The sequence below is a fragment of the Lytechinus variegatus genome, chromosome 3 (assembly GCF_018143015.1).
Source record: "Lytechinus variegatus isolate NC3 chromosome 3, Lvar_3.0, whole genome shotgun sequence".
Lineage (NCBI taxonomy): Eukaryota > Metazoa > Echinodermata > Echinoidea > Temnopleuroida > Toxopneustidae > Lytechinus > Lytechinus variegatus.
The window spans coordinates 42,134,671-42,156,223 of NC_054742.1; the positions used below are offsets into that span (position 1 = coordinate 42,134,671).

Below are 21,553 nucleotides of genomic sequence, written 5' to 3' on the forward strand. Positions count from 1 at the left end.
CGCTGTATTTAACAGATCAAGAGATTTTCTTAGTTTCTTTCACAAAATTAGTATACTCATGCATGGCTGTGGGCAGAATGATTGAGAAAACTGCTGCCGATTGGGAGCGAAGTAATCGAACGCATTTAGTTGAGCCATTAAGTCAAGTCCACCTCAGAAAAATGTTGATTTGAATCAATAGAAAAACAGAGAAGCATATGCTGAAAATTTCATCAAAATCGGATGAAAAATAAGAAAGTTATGAAATTTTAAAGTTTTGCTCATTTTTTACAAAATAGTTATATACACAATAGGCACGTACATGCAAATGAGAGAATCGATGATGTCCCTCACTATTTCTTTTTTTTTATTGTTTGAATTATACAATTTTTCAAGTTTTACAGATTTGACAATAAGGACCAACTTGATTGAACCATGAAATGTTAAACAATAGAAGTTCCAAAGGTTCAGGGCAAAATACACTTTGTTTCACAGGACAATGAGGAAATGAGGAGAAAATTAGAATAAAAGAGATGAAGAGTGAGTGATGTCATCTCACTTCAATACCGACCGGGATGTGCATTTAACCGTGACTATTTTGTGAAATTAAGCGAAACCTAAAAATGTCATACCTTCCTCAGTTATTTTGCATCCGATTTTGATGAAATTTTTAGCGTCATGCTTCTTGTATTTTTCTATTTTTTATTCAAATTAACTTGTTGTTGGGGTAGACTTGTCCTTTAAACATATAGGCTAGTAGCGTAACGAGACAAATGACCAGACTTGGATTTCTGCAACCCTGCGAGTGAGCCCCGGGAGTAAGCTAAAACGTGAACATTTATTTATTAAAAAAATGGAATGTAATAGATTTTTGACATAATATAATGTCCATAAAAAGATATCATATTTAACCATTTTCGTTTTCTCTCCCCTTTCCTCCTATTTTCTTGGTCGTGACTTCAAAGAGGCGCCTCGTTTCCAAACTGACTCGATCGCGAGCTCGACGTCGTGACGTCACACATTCAATTGTTTGTCGCTGCCCGGTGACAAGTGAAGCCAAGACGGACTCGACCAAGATTGTGCCTCTTGAAATAAGTTCTCAAAAGACTTAAATATGGCGGAGAGCAGAGGAAACAGTCGAACTAGCGGAACACGACCATCTTCTGCGGTAAGTTGTAAACTTTGTATCATGTATTTTGTGCAGTTTCATATAGATTTCTTCGTTAGTTTGTGGATCGAGTATCTAGTGCAGTCCCACACGTTATAATTTTTGTTTGAAATCTGTGGCAGGGCCAGGGGCCCTTTTCTGGCTAGGCAGGAATTAGACCAAAACAAAGCTTCGGTTCGGTCTCTGTTATGTTGGTTGTTCAGCTGAACTTCGTTGGGTTCACTCACCAAATACAGAGACCGAAGTTTTAGCGCGATCTGTACAGGGGACTCAATGGCCAAGTTCAGATAAAACCACTAGTTGTCCCCGACCATTTGCCATACAGGATTACAGCAAAAGGTAGGGTTGGGACTAGTGGTACCTGAGGCGTAGATCTACTAACAATTCTCTTTGAAAAATTAAAAGTAAGAGAGATTGACTTACCAGTCTTTCCACCCGAACCAAACGTTGATCTTCCTTCCGTTGTTGCTGCGATGTAAGCTGCAACCGATGTTATATTGTCATTTATTTGAAGGCTCTTCGAGAAATCGTTGGAATGTATGCGGAAATTTTTCATGGTCTTCAGCAGCGCATAGACTTCTACGTAAAGACGTAAAGAATGTAACACGCCCTCTTGTGCTCAATTAAAGAAAGCTCACGGAAGCGACCACACCACTGACATCTACAGAGCTGTATAAAACTGCTTCTCTCCACAGATACCTGTTTCCGGTCATGCCGTTGATGCTTCTATTTCGGATCTTCTTCTTCTTTCCTTGGTTGGCAACCAGTCAGGATTGACTATTTTTGCCACAGCTTTTGTTCATTTTCAGTAGCTTATATATTTTTTTCCATTCCTTTTTTTCCTTCTCTCTCATCTTTTTTTTTCCTTTTCTTTTCTGTTATTTTCTTTGTCTTTTTTTTCCTTTTTCATGTTATATTTTTTTCTTTTCTTTTTGTCTTTTCTTTTTTTTCTTTCTTTTCTTTTTTTCTTCTGTTTTCTTTGCTTTTCTTCTTATATTTCTTCTTTTTTCCCTTTTTAAAAATTCTTTTTCTTCGAGATCCAGCGATAGTAGTCTCTTTCTCCTTGCCTGACACACGATATTTTTTTAATTATAGTTGTTGTAGCGCCATCAGCTTAGTTTATTCTATAATTAACTGTATCTTGTCGTATATGGTGAAAGGAAATATGATGCCTTTTTTTTGGGGGGGGGTTATTGCTTCTTCTCTTGACCCCTCTCATTTTGTTGAGTACTATCAAGGGTCATTTGGGTTTTTCTAATATTTTTCATATTGTTGTTGGTGTTGTTGAATATTAGTTTTCATCAATGTACTAGCCCCCAGTTTACCGCCCTGGAATTAATATGGGTGAAGGGTTTATATGAAAAGAATGAAGGGGCAAAGAGCTCAAGTGATAAAACAGAACATAATTACGTTTCATGTCGTTTTTATTGAGTTTCTTTTATTTATCCCCTTGAAAGCCATAGAACAGATTTGTTTTGCATTCATTTTATGGGATAATTTGTAAGAAAAAAATTCATTTGATTGTAATTTTCTTTTCATTAAGCTGAAGCAATTTTTTTTTCTGTTTTTATTATAGCAAATTATATTCTTTATGTTTGGATTTGAATTAAATAACATTAACTTGAAACTTCCCCACCCTCCCCCTTTAATATTTGGATCTGCCCCTAAATAGGCGTTTGTGGTAAGATATCTTTTATTCCATTTATTTTTTAATGAAAATCCTATAGGTGTGGCTTTTAAATCAATTTGTATCGATACGAAACGAAATTGCAAATTTGTCTTGATTGAGGCTATCAAGACTTCCTTACCAATATGCATTACGAGCAAAGTTTTGTCGAAACCTCGATTGGTCAGCGGTCCAAACGGGTTGATGAGTCTCGATGGTTCGTGAGATCTTTTTTCTTTTTCGATTTGTCACTGTCGAACACCATAGACGTAATGGAGGCATCTGGATGAGGTTCACGTAGAGAAATCGGTGAGTTTTTATTCATTTTTTTATATTGTATTGATGACTTTAATGTCATTTCGTCAGAATAACATTTTGATGCAACGAATCAGTTCAATTAAGAACTGATTCGCATTGATTTGGGAAACACATTTAGTTAAAATAAGCGATTAAAATTTTTACAATTGGAAGGCATACATCCGAGAACGAGGTTATATTATAACCTCGTTCGTAGGATGAGTGGATAAAACCATAACCATGATAACCTTGTTAAAACAGGAAGTGAAGTTGCGCAACAGCCGAGTCGAGGTAACCCAGGGAACTCCCGCCCGCATAGACCATACTCAGAAATCAAGCACTTACCACGATAATATGGATGAAGGTCTAACGAGTGGCAGTTTCCTGACATCTGGGCACAAGCTGGAACCTCAAAAAAATGAAAAGTTCTCTCCTACCCCGTCTCGATCATTTTTGTTATGAAAAAGTGACCACCTTTTTTTTACTTGTCAAATCTTACGCGGGACAAAATGACCATTTTTTTGGTGATAACCTTTTTTTTTGGGGGGTGTCAAATTTTACTTGAGAAAATGCACCCCCCTACTTTGGAAAATCGAAGATTAAGCTCATGAGTATAGCTTACATCTCAGAGGCGTAAACAGGTGGGGGCATGGCTGACCCTCCCCCGAGTGGATTTCACCAGAAAAAAAAATGGGATAAGAGCAAAGGAAGGAAGAAAGAAAGAAAGAAAAAATGAAAGAAAGAAAGGAAGGAACGGAAAAGTGAAAAGAAAAGGGAAATGAGAACATAAAAAAAGGCAAACGAAATGAAAATTTAATAAGGAAGGAAAGTCATGTGAGAAAACAAATAATCCGGGGGGGGGGGGGGCTACTCAGATAAAAAAAATCTGTCATCTTTAATTAAATTGGATTAGTTAATATCCAGAGGTCCCAGGGCTACCAACATACATGTAGCGTGGGGGTAACAAGGGTTTGGACCATGGCGCGTAAATGTTCTAGGAGGAATTAAATGGAAAAAATCTAACATTTTCAAAAATCTATCTCAAAGTTAGATTCTCATGATAACTTTTATCTTCCACACGCGACATGTGCTATGCCCCCTCTTATATACTCCTGTTGTTATGCCCCTGCACAGACTCGTCTACATTGATTTCTTTGAACCTTCATACGCCCAATGTGCATGAAGGGGTTAGAAATATTTTAGTATATATATGAAAAATGAGAGGTTTCTTTATACCAGACCGATCTCGTGTAGATCCCTCAATCCATTCGTAAACCCAATAATTGCAAATTCGTTTTTAAATCACCAACTTCAGTGAGAGAAATTTCTTTTGTTTATAGCAATCTAAATCTTGCAAAGGAGGTTTGTATTTGGAGTAAGGTCCAGTGAATTGTACTTTTTGTCAATTTTATCAAGTTTAATATAGTTTCATTCTTTTATCGTTCGGAATTCTCCTCCCCCCCATTCTTAACAGAGGAGCAGACCATCCACTGGAGGTGCTGTTGGAGGTCGAAGATCTGCTACTGGAACCAAAGCCACTGGTTCAGGATCAAGACCAACATCTAGCGCTGGTGTGAACAAGGATCTTCTAAGCCGTGAAGAAGAGTATATGTAAGTCTATTAATTACGACTATTGTCATTGATCTTGGTGCTAAAGAAATCGGGAGGAACGACAGCCAAATATTGATGAGGGCCATCATGTGATGGGAGGACCTACCTCGCAGAGGTTTAAGTCAATTGATCAACGCTTTGAAAGAGTCATCAAGAGTAACAATCTATTTAAGCCTTGGCAAGTTGGTTGCTAACTTGCTATAGAGACAACATTCATCCTCCAGGATCTTGTGGTTAGGTTTGGCTCTGGTGATCTTTTCTCTAGTTGTCTTAATAATCTCTGATACTCTTCCGAAGACCATCAGTAAAGCAATGTATTGGGCTATTTTTTCTTCTGTAGCTCATTCCAAATTACATATTGTATTAAATCAATTCAAGCAATTAGTTTGGGGATTTATTGTCATCTAAGTGGCTATTTTTTTTAATCTGTAATTTAAAAAAAAAAATTGTTTGCTCATCTGGGGCCCGTTGCAGAAAGAGTTGTGATCAAATGCAACTCAAAAAATCTTGTGCAACTTGATTTTCAGCCAATGATTCACCCGGGACTTGCGCTTGATATTTTGACTTGCGTATAAACGCAACTCTGTTTAACAGGGCCCCTGAACACCTAGTCACCTATGAATGTTTATTTAAGAAAATCCTGGCTGCATGTTTACTATTTACATCAGTAATGTACAAATCAGTGAGTGTTTGCATGTACGGTGTAGCAAGATTAGTAATCTATCTTTCTGCAAAGTAAGATGGGCTTGTTTGTATTTGTATGTGTATTCTTTTAATCATTTTGAACTTTTTATTAAAGGGTTTTAAACTAAATGCCTTTCCTTGCAATACCAAAAGCACATGTAGTATTATGGCATGTTGAACAATTTAAAAACTTGAACATTGAAAAAATAATATTTTTGCTAGTATGGGTCACAATAGTGTTTATTTTTATACAGGCGCCTCAATGCTGCCCTTGAAGCAAAGACTGCATCACTCATACAGGAGGCAGAAGAGGTCATGGTGAGCAGGAGTAATTCAACATATATGATTCAAATTTTGTGTGTTGACATCTGGTATATTGGTTTTGGACCAATACTTACACTACCAGGGGGCCGTTTCATAAAGCTGTTCGTAAGTTAAGAGCGACTTTAAGAATGACTGGTGATCCTTTCTTGTTGGAAGTGATGGTTCACCATTATGTTCAATAGTGATTATTTAGCACATAAGAAAGGTTCACCAGTCGTTCTTAAAGTCGCTCTTAACTTACGAACAGCTTTATGAAACACCCACCAGGGGGCTGTTTTATAAAGAGGTGTAACGATGGTAACTTTGACTTTATGGTAACTACCATGGTAACAGGTCTTAAGCATTATAGCTACCTGCAATAATGGCGAAGTAACCACAGTCGTCTGTACAAAGTGGGCCCTTGGATGGCTTCAGCCAAACAATGCTGGTTTTGGGATTGAATTTACTACATGTAGGTGTGGGGTTATGAATGATGATATTATTGGTGTCTTTTTGATATAACATGAGTTACGCTGGAGACTTTGAGCCCCATATCCTCAGTGTGGTTTTAAATAGTCAACGGAGTCATCATCAACCAATGTATATATAAACAGGGTTGAATCATGAATGCTCTTAACACCAGTGTACTGTTTCATAAAGCTGTTTGTAGTTTACGTACGACTACGCACAAACGCTGATCTGTTCTCTGGTGCCAAATCAGAATATCAATCACTTTCATTTTCATCAGTATAAAATAAGTTGAAATTTGATTTTTGTCTCACTGCAGTGTGAGACTATAGGCGCCGCTTTTCCGACGGAGGCGGCGTCAACACCAAATCTTGACCGAAGGTCGAGTTTTTGAAATGACAGCATAACGTAGAAAATATATGGACCTAGTTCATGAAACTTAGACATAAGTTTAATCAAGTATCACTGAACATCCTGCATAAGTTTCACATCACATGACCAAGGTCAAAGGTCATTTAGGGTCAATGAACTTTGGCCGAATTGGGGGTATCTGTTGAATTACCATCATAACTTTGAAAGTTTATGGATCTGATTCATGAAACTTGGACATAATAGTAATCAAGGATCACTGAACATCCTGGGCAAGTTTCAGGTCACATGAGCAAGGTCAAAGGTCATTTAGGGTCAATGAACTTTGGCCAAATTGGGGGTATTTGTTGAATTACCATCATAACTTTGAAAGTATATTGGTCTACTTCATTAAACTTGGACATAAGAGTAATCAAATATCACTGAACATCCTGTGTGCATTTCAGGTCATATGACCAAGGTCAAAGGTCAATGAACTTTGGCCGAATTGTTTTTTTTTTGCTGAATTACCATCATATCTCTGTAAGTGTATTGGTCTAGTTAATAAAACGAGGACCTAAGAGTAACCAAGTATCACTGAACATCTTGTGCGAGTTATAGTAGTTTTCAAAGTCAGCACTGCTGCTATATTGAATCGTGTGATGCAGGTGAGATGGCCAGAGGCATTCCACTTGTTGTAGCTTAAAAGAACCATACACCTTGTGACTTATACAGTGGTCTGCACATGAATGACAACATGATGAAATATGATTTATTATTCACCAGTATCTCCTTTATTAACAGAGAGAACAAGAGGATATCTTGACCCGTTCATTTAACCGACTTGAACTGAGTGGTGAGGAGGAACACCAGGCTATATTCAACACAGAACCAGTTGTTTCTGACGATATATCAAAGGTATTTATTGATGATATTTTAGTAAAAGTTTTCACATTTTGTATATGCATGAGAGTATGATTTTCAGAGCAGGGTTCCTTTGACATTGATTTTCACTCACTAATTTGCACTCAACCAATCAGATGCAAGGGTTTCTAGTAGCTTATAGCATCTGTCAGTGAAAGTCACTCAAAAAACGTTCACTGATGAAGTTTATCATGCGGTAAATATGCTAACAGTTATATTTTTTAGTCGGTAATGTAAACTGTATAGCTGTGAATAGGTTTACAAACTTAACAAATAGTCTAATATTGTATCTTGGTTAGATTACTAAACTCCCACAATATGAATTGTAAACAACAAATTTTCTTAATAATATATTTATTTCTCTTTATTTCTTAATATTTGTATGAATTTAAAGATGAGGAATTTTTTTCTTGGAGTTATCATGTTTATGTAGTGATGGCGGGGGAAGAAATAATGAACACAAAATAGTGCAGGAGGAATAGTAATCAAAGATGAACAGGAAATGAATGTATTTCAGCATACACAATGCCTCAACAGCTCAGGCCATTTTTTTTCTCTCTCCATATTCCCAGCCTTCCCTTATTCCACCAACAAACCTAGCATCAGAGAAGAAACCGCCCTCTAGAGGCAGACCTGGATCAGCAGCTGGTTCAGGCAGACCTCCATCAAGAAGTAAAACAAGGTGGGAAAGCAAATTTCTTTTATTTCATCACCTTAATCATGTATTGTTTTTTGACACCCAGAATCTTAATGATAAAATATTGCTTGGTATAGCTCAATAGTTAAAGGGGAAGTTCACCCTGAAGAAAATTTTGTTGTAAAAATAGCAGAAAAAATAGTAAAAAATATTGGTGAAGGTTTGAGGAAAATCCGTTAAATAGTAAGAAAGTTATTAGAGTTCAAAATTTTGGATTTGTGACGTCATAAACGAGCAGCTGCCCCATGTGTTATGTAATATAAAATTATGAATTTCTAATTTTGTATGGTTCTTGATGACTTAATTTTGTTTTCTTTTCATAATCGGGTGTGAAATGATTTGTCTATTGATATACAAAAGTTGCAGTGAAAACCATTTTCAATTTTCTGAGAAAATGACATTTCATTGATTTTTACCATTCGCTATGTAGGAATGCTGCTCGCATATGACGTCACAAATCAAATAATTGAAATTCTAATAACTTATTAATTATTTGATGAATTTTTCTCAAACCTTCGGCAATATTTTTTATTGTTTTTTCTGCTATTTTTACAATAAACTTTTTGTCAGGGTGAACTTGACCTTTAACTACCATTGTTGTAATTTCTCTGATTAGGATTTGACTATAAAGAAAGGTAATGTTGTAATAATGATGCTACTACTACTACTACTACAAATACTACTGCTGTGACTTATACTACACATTTAACGAATCATAAGGCGCTTTAAATCACTAGGCCACTTCTACATGGAAAATGTACTGAAGTGTAGTACTGCAATGGTATTAGGTGCTCTTCTCCAATTTCTATCAGCAAATTTTCATAATCTCAAGTGCAGAGGGAGCCATTCCATTTCATACAAAAGAACAGTTTGGTCTTTTTCTTGGATGTCAACCCATTTGGCCAAATAAGCATACATTTACTCTTCCACACTATTAATTGTATTTCCTTTTGCAACTTCAGTCTTTTTTCCCTCTTCTTCCCCTCTTTTTTCACTTTTTCTCACACCTTATTAAACCTTGACCTGCCAGGACAAATGTGTTTTTGTCAAGTGTTTAGAATCATTAACTTGGGGTTGTTTTCTTATAAAATATTACAGTCTAGACTGAAGAAGATATTTTAGTACACATTTGTATCGATTACTGGATTTTATTTTCTGTATTAAGTATTTATTATAATAGACCAAAGATCTAATTTCATATTTATATTTTTTTAAATTTTATTTCATTTTATTTTACTTTATGACATGATTGAACAATGGGCATTCCATAAAATTGTGTTCTCATTGACCCAAAATAGACCTCATTAATGCTATGGGAACGCTAATCACTTGGTTTGGTTTGTATTCTGTAATACATATATTTAGGACCAAATCCCAGACTTCAATGTCGTCCAACCGAGCTGATGATGTTGCCATCCCCGATGCCGTTCAGACAGATTACTCCTTGGCGGATACATTCTCAGCTCTTGATAAACAGTTTTCTGAAGGAAATACTCCAGCAGATCAAGAATTTGATGATGTCCTACCACAAGCTGCAGAGGGAATGGGATCAGGTATGTATTAAAGATCCTTGTGGCCCAATTATGCAAAGGTATTTTTAAAAAAGGTTTGAGACCACAATTTATGGAGATTTTTGTTATTGATTACACTGAAATTAAGAGAAGCCCATATGCATGCATGCTTTTGTAGCAAGGCGCTAAATTAATGCTTGTTTGTATGGTTTGTGGTCGTATTTTTTTTTACCAGTCAGCAGTCGGCAAAAATGAATCCATAAGTTTGCCCCTTCCTCACTAAGCAGGAAGGAATTTTAAAAAAAGGGAAGAAAATGAGTAAAAGAAGAGAGAAGAGAACAAAATGAAGTAAGAAGGGTTTACAAAGTGTGCTGGGTTGTTTGATGATGCACTTCTGTCATGTTGAGAAAAAAGGGATTAACATACCCTTGCACTGTCCCTGTCTATATCCAACTCAGTTTCTGTTAAGCCATTCTTTCTCAAGGAGCGATAGAAGAAGTATGTCAAGTTATTGGCAAACTATTTCACCAGCCTTTTGTTATTAGAATGCACACTTTCTTAGAGAGATTTGTATGAAATGTTTCACAACATTTATATTTTGTTGCCATTTTGCAGAGGCTACCATTCGTTTCCTGAAGGCCAAGCTTCGTGTCATGCAAGAAGAGCTGGACCGATTAGCTCATGAATGCAATCAAAAGGTACATGTATTAACAGCATCCTGCAGAGGTCTTCAACAAGGTCTTATCCATATCTTTTTGTGGCTTTGCTGAATGCAAGATCTGTCACTGACTCTCCCACATTGCACCTTGTTTTGTTGGTTTATTTCCAATCAGTCTAATGCCAATTAATCCAATTGCCAACTCATCTACTATCATTTGGTCTACCATCAGTTGTCCACTCACCACATGGTCTACTTTTCATGTAGTCTAATGCCATTCCATCTAATAACCAGTTGGTCCAATAGCCATTTAGTCCATATACCATTTGGTCTAATTGGACTAAGTATTAAATTTTGCAAACTGAATGAAAATGAAATGGATATTAGACCAACTGGTTATAAGACGAAATGGTCATGGACAAAATGATGATGAGACAAAGTGATGCTTGGACCAAATGGTTGTTAGATGTAATGTTGATGGACAGAATGGCATTAGGCTGAATGAAAGTAGACCATGTCATGAGTTGACGAGTTGGCGGTAGACGAATTGGCAATTTACCGTATTGTCTATGCTGAAGAATAATGTATTTGAGCAAAAAGACACTGAATGGGATTCCTGATTGAAAACAAAGCTTTTCTTAAACCACTAATGGTATTGTAGCAGATTATGATATATACATATTGCAAACCAATTACTAAAGAGTTACAATTAATTGTACGTTATTTGTTTCTCTTTTTTGTATATTATTACACTTCATAAACTGATCAAGCCTTTGATAATTTCAGAGCATTACAATTTTTTTTTGTGAATGATGGAACAGAGACAAGTCATTTAGGGAAGGGTCCAGATAAATGTAGTCAGATATCCATGTTTCACAGAATGGCTTGTATTTTATTAGGCTTAATAGTTATTTACATGTGCTTCCAGCTATGTATGTTTTCTCCCCTTTTTTTTTTTACTTTAAATGGTCTTTTATCTTTTGCTGTGGCTTTGTTTGGTAATGACAGGTCCTATACAGAATAAAACGAATTATATGAAAAAGTGCTACTATATAAATGCATATCCAAGTATTGCTCAATTTTTTTTTTTTGTTGTTGTTGATAGGATGAATCTTTAGGTAAGCTTGAGGTCCGCGTGAAGGAAGCTGAAGAGGAGAGGGCAAGGTTACAGAGGACCAACTCATCTCATCAGACTCAGATTGATAAGTATAAGAGATTAGCAGAAGATACCAAGAGAAAGAGTGATGGATTAGAGAACCAGCTCACAGGACTCAGAAAGGTAAGAATTGAATATCACAGTGATGGTCATGAATCTGTGGTTTAAAACTATGGATGATGCAGATTTTATCCATTAACTAAGCTTAATTCAGCGTATATGAGAAAGGGTCCGATGATGATTGCACCCAAGGCACTAATTGTTACTGAGGTTACATCATAGATTACATAATTTTATATATATAGTAATAGCTGCTGTTTTTTGCAACCAAAATTTATGAATAGTTTTTGTGGATGGCACCTGAGTTTCAAATGAGAAATATGCTTGAAATTCATTGACTGTTCAATTATGACCTGAGAACCTCTCGTTTAATTTGCCTCAATTTACAAGACATTTCTTGGTTTATTTCTTGAACAAAGATCGGAACGAATGTACTCTTTGAAAAATATCACAATAAAAGTCCTCTGTCGAAAGAAATGTCCAAGCCATTAAGAACCTTTGTGAAATATCCATCATTCAAATGTTTAATGATTATGCAAGATTTTCTAGCCATGGCGTGGTATTGGGTTAAGATTGGATTTTCTCAGAAACAAAAAAAAAACATTTCTATAGTTTTTGTCATTCTTGGTTTTGTGTTGAGCAGGAGTTGGATGAATTGAAGAGAAATCAGAAGAAGTCTGCTACCAGTCAGAATGCTACGGAAGTAAGATTGAATAGGGCACTGGAGGAGGTAGAGAAATACAAATCAGATTTACAACGGATGAAGACATCATCAAGGGTAGGTCAATATTATACATACAGTGCATGCCCTATCTGGAGTTGAATATACTCGTAATATAGCTTTAGAATTTCCCTAGGGGATCATTGTTATAATCGTAGTACTTAGTAGGAGCATTGAATTGAATTGAATTGAATTTATTTCCGTTAAAAAACAAACAACAATATATATAAAATGAAACATTTGAATTCATATATGAAAACGGGAGGATGGCCCTACTCAGTAGCATCAATCATGGTGCTGCTGGTCTACCGAGGGGTCCTCATGTATGCACTACATCATACATGTATGTGTTATATAAAATTGTTAAAGATTACAATGACTCTAGCAAAACATTGAGATTATAGCATCCATCTCAGTCTTACAGTGTAGATATTGTGACAATGGCAGTCTAAATTATATGCAACGCAGGCTGGCATATTAATGGAATGCATGCTAATGTCATTACTATGGTAACTCAACTCGTGTGCATCATGGCCCGTGGGAACTGAACACATAATGAAATACGAGCAGGGTATATGTGACCAAGCAGCTCTCTTTTGATTTACACAAAGAGACTATGAGTAAACCTAGATTTAGGATTATAATATCAATATTTTTTTACAATATAACAAATAAATTTCTGATTTAGATTTGAATGAATGAAGACAAACTTTGAACATAGTTGAGATTGAATCAATTTCAGCCCTTTGTAAGATCTCATGGAGATTCGATACTTTATCCCTCAAATGAAATATTGATTATTAAAACATGGATGCATGGTATTAGTGTCACATATTTCATAAGTATCTGAATAATGAATTTATTTGACAAGATATTTGCAATGTCACTTTGATCCTTTGTGCAAAATAATGTAATATCGAATTGAGTGCAGTTATATTGCCTACATGTCATAATAGAAAATTGTTATTGATAGGTAAAGCTGATGTATCTATGTAACGGATGTATTACAAAATTCTAGCAAGGAGGCCAATCTGGTGTTTATTAACAGTATTAATCATACAGGATAATGGAAATTAAAATGTCTTTCTTATGATGGTGATGATAGTGCATCGTGTCCACCAAACATGGTGCTAGTGAAAATATAGAACATTTTAACATTTGTTTTAGAAAATTGAAAGTATCCTTGTTATGTATGGGACTACAGGAATCATCAGAGGGTGAGAGGAGGAGGGTAGAACAGCTGGTTGCAGAAAACAAACGCTTAGAGAAACAGAAGAATGAACTCATGTCAGGTTTTAAGAAGCAACTAAAACTCATTGATGTACTGAAGCGACAAAAGGTGAGTTCTTTCATTTTCATGGAAGTTATGGGTACCAAAGTATGACATCATCAGTGTCATTTTTGTGCATTTAAGCATATTTATTACCTTATTTCAGTAGAGCATGATGAAAAGCCCCCCCACACCAAATTAGATGTGAATTGCTTCATTATAGTCCAAGTCATAGCCAAATGAATACCTAATAGACCCCATTGAAATCTGTGTAAATCCACCTGGTTCATATGGGTGATTTCAAATTCAGTGTTCATGTTGAGAGCGTAAAAAGGCTGCTGAACTGAGCTCCAACACTGAGCTAGGATCAGAAGAACGATACTGTTTGCGTAATCGATAGCACATGACATCACACCTCTGCGCTGCTAAATCATCTCAGCTTATGAAGTCTCAATGACAAAAGTGAAATCGGAGACAAATGCATTAAAATCTCATTGCACATAATATCAATACTTTAATTAAGTCAAGAATTTGAAAGAGTAAACATTACTGTTCATCAAAATATTGTATGCTCAAATGATTTGTACTCGTCTTAACTGTAAAAGCTAATCTTACGAGGATGTTTCATCGTGTTTGCCACCTGTCCGCGAGCTGGAGATTGCCAACACTAACACCAAACTTGAAATCACAATTTTCCCAATCCCTGGGGATTGGTGTTGGTGAATGGGGAAATTACAGTACACGTACATTGTCAACACCAGCCACAGTGCTGGGTTCAGCAGACAACATTCAGAACCAGCCTTCAACACGAACTGCCGGAAATATGTCATATTTTCCGACGTCAATCCCAACACCAGCATCATTTCAAGTATGGTGTTGTGGCTGGTGTTGGTGTTGTCACAACACCAACATCAGATTTCAACACCATACTTGAAATCACCCATCAGACATTTTTGCCTGTTTTGTATTCCTTTTAGTATAGAAGTAGAGATGTGTAACTTAACAAATATGTGTAATTGTTATCATGTTGATTTGGTTATTATCATATCGTTTCAGATGCACATTGAAGCTGCCAAAATGCTTGCATTCACTGAAGATGAATTTGTGAAAGCCCTGGAATGGGGTAACTGACCCTGTCATCAAGATTAATGTACTGAACGTGGAACGAATCAGAAATGACAATCTGAGGAGGCAAATGGGTGTTATTCACACCATGCATTTCTGCAATGTTGAATGTGATGACATGGAATAAGATTAAAGGCACTTTGTCATGGACATTTTTGGGAGCATATGATATTAAATTTGCTGTCAACAGACTTTGTGTTATTCCCAAGATGCACTTCTACAATGCTTGAATGTAATGATATTGAGTAAGAGTAAAGGGTAAAGGCACTTTGTTTTGGGCTTTCTAAGGGAGTGTATAATGATTTGCTGTTACTCTTTGAAATACACAGCCATTATTCCATCCCACCATAGACATATTTTGCCTTGCTTCAGACATTTTCAGGCAAGGAAATGTAAGAATGGTTTGAAATATGACAGCTGAGGGGGAATATACAAAGCCCTCCATGATGTCTTTTGGTCATAAATCTTGATTCCTCTCTGGATGAGTGATGTCATATGTAACTGTGTAAACACCCTCATGATGGTGTCGGTTCATTAAAATCAATGGTTAAGTGTGTCTGAAGATCTGAACATATTCATTGATAAGTGAATAAATCTATCAAATCACATGAAATAGGCCTATTCTTATTCTTTTATGTTGTGAGCATTTTTGTCTCACCTGCGAAGCAAAGTGAGACTATAGGCGCCGCTTTTCCGACGGCGGCGGCGTCAACATCAAATCTTAACCTGAGGTTAAGTTTTTGAAATGACGTCATAACTTAGAAAGTATATGAACCTAGTTAATAAAACTTGGCCATAAGGTTAATCAAGTATTACTAAACATCCTATTAGAGTTTCATGTCACATGACCAAGGTCAAAGGTCATTTAGGGTCAATGAACTTAGACCATGTTGGAGGATTCAACATCGAAATCTTAACCTGAGGTTAAGTTTTTGAAATGTCATCATAACTTAGAAAATATATGGACCTAGTTCATGAAACTTGGACATAAGGTTAATCAAGTATCACTGAACATCCTGCATGAGTTTCACGTCACATGACCAAGGTCAAAGGTCATTTAGGGTCAATGAACTTTGGCCGAATTGGGGATATCTGTTGAATTCCCATCATAACTTTGAAAGTTTATGGATCTGATTCATGAAACTTAGACATAATAGTAATCAAGCATCACTGAACATCCTGTGCGCGTTTCAGGTCACATGACCAAGGTCAAAGGTCAATGAACTATGGCCGAATTGGGTGTATCTGTTGAATTACCATCATAACTTTGAAAGTTTATGGATCTGATTCATGAAACTTGTACATAAGAGTAATCAAGTATCACTGAACATCCTGTTCGAGTTTCAGGTCACGTGATCAAGGTCAAAGGTCATTTAGGGTCAATGAACTTTGGCCGAATCGGGGGTATCTGTTGAATTACCATCATAACTTTGAAAGTTTATTGGTCTAGTTTGTTAAACTTGGACATTAGAGTAATCAAGTATCACTGAACATCCTGTGCGCATTTCAGGTCACATGACCAAGGTCAAAGGTCAATTAACTTTGGCCGAATTGGGTGTATCTGTTGAATAACCATCATATCTCTGTAAGATATTGGTCTAGTTCATAAAAAGTGGACATAAGAGTAACCATGTATCACTGAACATCTTGTGCGAGTTAGAGTAGTATTTAAAGTCAGCACTGCTGCTATATTGAACCGCGTGATGCAGGTGAGACGGCCAGAGGCATTCCACTTGTTGTGAAGATATTGGTAGAATCGTTTGGTTCACATTTTGTTCAACAGATTTAAACAAAATAGCGACAGATATCATTATTGTGTTTGAGTATATTTGAGATTTAGATTGTGTGTGAAAATGTTCTGTAGATTTCTCATAATTTAACCCAAGTTTATAGTGTGTCAAACTCTATATATAAGGTTTCATTTCTTTGTTCAATATTCATAATTAATGCTATGTATACAAGAATGATTGTATGTCAGAGGCACACATGCAGAAATTAATAATAATTATCAAGCTTAAGCCTGAGCCATTGTCACACCTTTTAAAATATAAGACACATACAAGAAAATGCTAAGAAAGTCAAACTAGCTAACAAATGACTGCAAATATAAAAGAAGCAAATTATCATGGTCCACAATTAAAAATACAAATATTCACAAAATGTGTGTGAGGCATAATGACTTGAAATCATAGTAACCTTTAAGCTTAAAACAAACAATACAGCAATTAGTTTTGGGAGAGAATTACATCTTAAAGATAAGTATGAGTTTAAACAGCATTTTGAATGAATGTGCTGATAATAATTTCTACTACAATTAGGTAGGGAATTCCACACCAGATATGCTAGGAACATGTTCATTGTGTCTGGAAAGGACATTCTTCTTTATCTTGTTTCCAAGAACTGTTATCTCCTTTTCAATAGAATAATAAAGCAAGAACTATCCTGGAGTGCAAACAATTACTTTGCACGTCGGGTGAAATAGAATTCTAAATAGGTTCAAGGTGACAATTACATCATTTATGTGATTAGTGCCCTGGAGGGGTATAATCACTCTTATATAAAACTGATATAAATGGTAGGTAAATAGATTATTTGGGGTGCACGGAGGCCCCATCTTACAAAGACATGTGATTGATTCAATAATTTACAGCTATTGAACTCTATCAATTCATAATTCTTGATATACAGAAAGACATACTAATTCGCTTTGAAAACAAAGAGGAGCACATTAATTGATTTTAAAAAAAATGATGCATGCAGGAATAGAAAGTTTTGTAAATGCACATGCATTTGAGATGTTGTCGTTGCTTGCTTTGCATATGATTTGTTGGATCAGTCAAAATTCTTTGTAAGACAGGTCCCATTACTTGATTTGACAGTGGAATTAATAAATTGAATTGGTCATTGACTGAGGTTTAATCTAAATCTCTCATATCATTACACTAAAGGTCATGACACAAGTCTATCCTTGCCAAATGATATTAATATTTTCCACAACTATTTCAGTCAGTAACAGGAATGATGTGAGATAAATGTAATGATGTGACACTTCAAATTAATCAACTTATCTGGATTACAAAAGAATTCTATCTTTCTTCAGTGTGACCGTTCAATATTACAAACTTGTATTAGCACTGTAGATTTCATGTTATTGAGAATATTCAAGACAGATAGCAGGCTCTTTTTAGGTCAAACATTTTTATCTTATCTTTATTTTTTAGGTAAAACAGATTCTATAGATAGATGTCTTCTATAGTTTATTTATTCTGTTGTTGAACAAGACAGGATAGCATTTTAGAATGACCTTTGGTCATCATATTAAGGCAGTAAATATGAAATTTCTCTTTCTCTCTTTCGTTAACTAGCCCATTTATACCAGCAGAAATTGATATGAATATGGTATAAAGAGATATTGTATTTACAAACTCTTTTTGAATCAAAGTGAATAAAATTCTTATTGAATTACAAAATCAAGCAACTTTTGTAGGGGGAAAACTAAAGTACCGATTGGCTAGATACCGGTACATATTTTAAGCTTTCACCCAATGTATGATTTCAAGTTTGACTCACGATTAACACTATTAAAGATGAAGCATTAAGGTTGAGTTTAAGTATTTGGAAAGAATGCTTATTTTGCCTCAGAATTACATATTTTGATACATTTGTAATGGATTTGACTTTCAGGCAAAAAATCTTGCTGGATATAGCAATGTGAACCTTGTATTGTGAAGCAATGAATTGCAGTGTGAATTGGGGTTGGATTTATGATGAGATTCCTAAAGCAGATGATATTTTGCTATCTGAAGACATAATGAAATGAACTTTAACAGTATGCAAATAATCTTGAATGTTGAGAGGGCTGCTGTTTATCACATGATTGTTGATTTTACAAATTTTCAAGCAAACTAGATAATAAACATTACCTTTTTCCATGCTAAATAAATACACCATTTGATTTTTCAATGTCAGATGTTCCTATATGAGATGAAGGGGGGGGGGGGCTAATTTGGATTGGGTCCCCCGAGATCTTGGCCATAATAGCACTTTCTCACAAATATCAGCACACACATTATGCACAGCATAATTAAAGGAGAATGAAACCATTGGAACAAGATAGCTTGTGTGAAAACAGAAAAATCAAAGAAACAGATCAACAAAAGTTTGAGAAAAATCAGACAAATAATGAGAAAGTTATGAGCATTTGAATATTGCGATCACTAATGCTATGGAGATAGCAAATTGACAATGCGACAAAGATGTGTGATGTCACTTGTGAACAACTCTCCCCATTACTTTAGTATATATTTCACTTGAATTGCCTCTTTTATCACATCTATCCATAGATCATGTGTTCTTTCTACATGAGGGCCTTATTCATATTTTTCAAGAATACATCATGGATAAAGAGTTTGTATCATCATTAGAAAAAGCAAAAAGAGACATTTTGAGGGTATTTTATAGTCCACCAAAGGGAAAGTTGTTCATCAGTGACATCACACATCCTTGTCGCATTGCCAATGGGAGAATCTCCATGGCATTAGTGATTGCAATATTCAAATGCTCATAACTTTCTCATTATTTGTCCGATTTTTCTCAAACTTTCTTTATTCTTATTCTTTGATTTTTCTGTTTTTACACAGGCCTATTTATTCCAAAGGTTTCATTCCCCTTTGAGTATTCTAGGATTGTTCAAACTAATTTTTTAACTATGTTAATTTATTCATAAAATTATAATTTGTCTCTGAATCTCTAAATAAAGCTACAAAACTAACCGATTTTTGTCAAACAGAAATGAAAAATGATCAAAAGATATGAGGTCATGGGCATTATTTTGCTTACAGTTTTTGTTCAATTTGCTCTCATTTCTTGATTTTTTTGCATCAATTTACACTTGGTACATATGATCCTTGGGTAATACCACATGCATGTTATGAGGATCATTAGGTCAAAAGATTACATTGCATACTAGTATTTTATTGATCACAAAATCTAGTGAGACTCGCGTTTCATGAACCACCTTGTTAAAAGTTTTTAACTTTCTCTAATTTCCTTTTTTGCCCACATCAGTTGTAATCACACTTGGTACAAGTGACCCTTGGGTAATACCACAAGGGTGTTCATGAGAATCATAGGGTCAAAGGTCATCTATGGTTCAAAAAATCATATTGCATGTTTTCTTGAACATGAAATCGGGCAAGACTCATTGGTTCACTACCCTTTTATTCTAATCTATGGTTAGCCAGTATTTTGGAAGTTTTATATCAGCTTTAGCAAACAATGGTTTGCAGAGACATGGCTGATCTTCTTTAGTCTAGAGTTATCTGAATCTCTCATGATGGCTCTTTGTTTTGAACAGTAAATAATGTTTTGTTTTATCTGATCCACGTGGAAGGCCATGTGTCTATCGAACCTTGCATGACCCTAAGATTACAAAACATTCTATTTACCCAGTGGTCATTGGTCATTGTGGCATGGTCATACTGGTTATCATGGCCAAAATAATGGTCTTAATTGATGGGAACTTTGAGGTGTTTCATAAAGCATTTGTTGGGATGACTGATTTGAACATGTTCTAGGGTGCGGAATTATGTTCTTTTCAATTTGTTTCCCATCAGCTTTAGTTTGAATATAGGCGCAGATCAAGAGTTGAAAATTTATGGGGTGCTACAGGAAATTTTTGAAGAGGGGTGCCATACTTTACCCATTGGAAAATTGACACATAAATTCAAGGTCAATAATTCGTCTGCCAAAAAATTAACAAGCAAAAAAAAAAGTTTGCACCTATATGTAGGGTCAATTTGTCTATATTTTTCTCTTTTTTTCTCTTCAGCCCCTCCCCCCTCCTGGATCCGCCTTATAATCATAGGTTCTTGTAACAACTGCTTCTTTATTATTTTACAAAGTTTGATTAATTGTTTATGATAATTCAGCCCAACATTTTGAAAGCATAAGGAAATAATGGGGTATCTATTTACATGCATGATTTTTCTTTTATTGCAAACATGTGTGTAGCTAAAACAGGCCATACAGGTTATTAGTCATTTTAATATGTTCTATATTTTACTGTGTGTAATTGATCTCCAGTCAGAAAAGACATGATCAGAATTTTAGTGTAGCAGCATCATGTCTAACAGAAGAATAAATATATAATTACAAGAGTTAATAGTAATAAATCTCATTCGGCCAGGGTAGCTGCTTCAGCTATCAGCCAATATTCCAGTGAGTAATGCATCTGACAAGAAGGCAAAAGATCCCATTTTTTAAAAGGTACTTTTATGACTCAACCAGGGATCAAGCACATGACCTCCTTGTTCGTCATGTGCACAGGACAGGTAGTTTACCACTGTGTCCAAATATCATTGGATGATTTCAAGATGATATTTTATTAGCATCTATGTTTGGTAGCTGCAATTCAGATTTAGATTTTATTTCCAACAGAACATAAAGAATGATACAAATTATGTTCACACATTTAAAACAAACATTTACAATACAAATCATTGTCATTTCAATTATGAGTCATACGAGCAAAGGTAGACATGAAGTGTCTATCATTTATTTGCTCTGTGGTATTATATACTCTATCATGAGGAATAAATATTTTGATAATCATATTGGTATGCCATTAGTCAATTTATGAATCTGCATGTATGCAGAAAGAAATAATCACCTCAGCATTTTTTTTCAGAAATGAATCTACACTGAGACAGAAGATAGCATAAAAATTCAAGAAGATCAGATATTTGCATGTTGCTTGTGGAAATATGATGGTCGAAATGGGGGAGGGGAGGAGGGGGGCGGTAGGAGCCCATTTCCTTCGTTAATGGCACTTCGCTGTAGCCCGTCAGTAGTTTCCCTGCTAGCCCGCCGCATATCGGATAGGCTAAATGGCACCTAGCCCTAACAG

At 35.5% G+C, this 21,553-nt stretch overlaps 1 protein-coding gene across 1 annotated transcript; it reads left to right on the plus strand.

Annotated features, from left to right (window-relative positions):
- Window positions 1-1,008: 1,008 nt before the first annotated feature.
- LOC121411062 (testis-expressed protein 9-like) lies at window positions 1,009-15,173 on the plus strand. Its single transcript, XM_041603547.1, has 11 exons — window positions 1,009-1,147; window positions 4,585-4,721; window positions 5,660-5,723; window positions 7,329-7,442; window positions 8,021-8,130; window positions 9,511-9,698; window positions 10,272-10,354; window positions 11,420-11,593; window positions 12,174-12,308; window positions 13,456-13,590; window positions 14,578-15,173. The coding sequence occupies exons 1-11, from the start codon at window positions 1,094-1,096 to the stop codon at window positions 14,650-14,652; spliced, it is 1,269 nt and encodes a 422-aa protein (XP_041459481.1). The 5' UTR covers window positions 1,009-1,093; the 3' UTR covers window positions 14,653-15,173.
- The last annotated feature ends 6,380 nt before the right edge of the window (window positions 15,174-21,553 follow it).

Bases quoted from the DNA above. Each gene is read 5' to 3' on its own strand.
- LOC121411062 (XM_041603547.1), top strand. From the start codon at position 1,094: ATGGCGGAGAGCAGAGGAAACAGTCGAACTAGCGGAACACGACCATCT. The intron at 5,724-7,328 runs GTGAGCAGGAGT...CTTTATTAACAG, and splicing joins AGGAGGCAGAAGAGGTCATG to AGAGAACAAGAGGATATCTT. The intron at 8,131-9,510 runs GTGGGAAAGCAA...ACATATATTTAG, and splicing joins CCATCAAGAAGTAAAACAAG to GACCAAATCCCAGACTTCAA.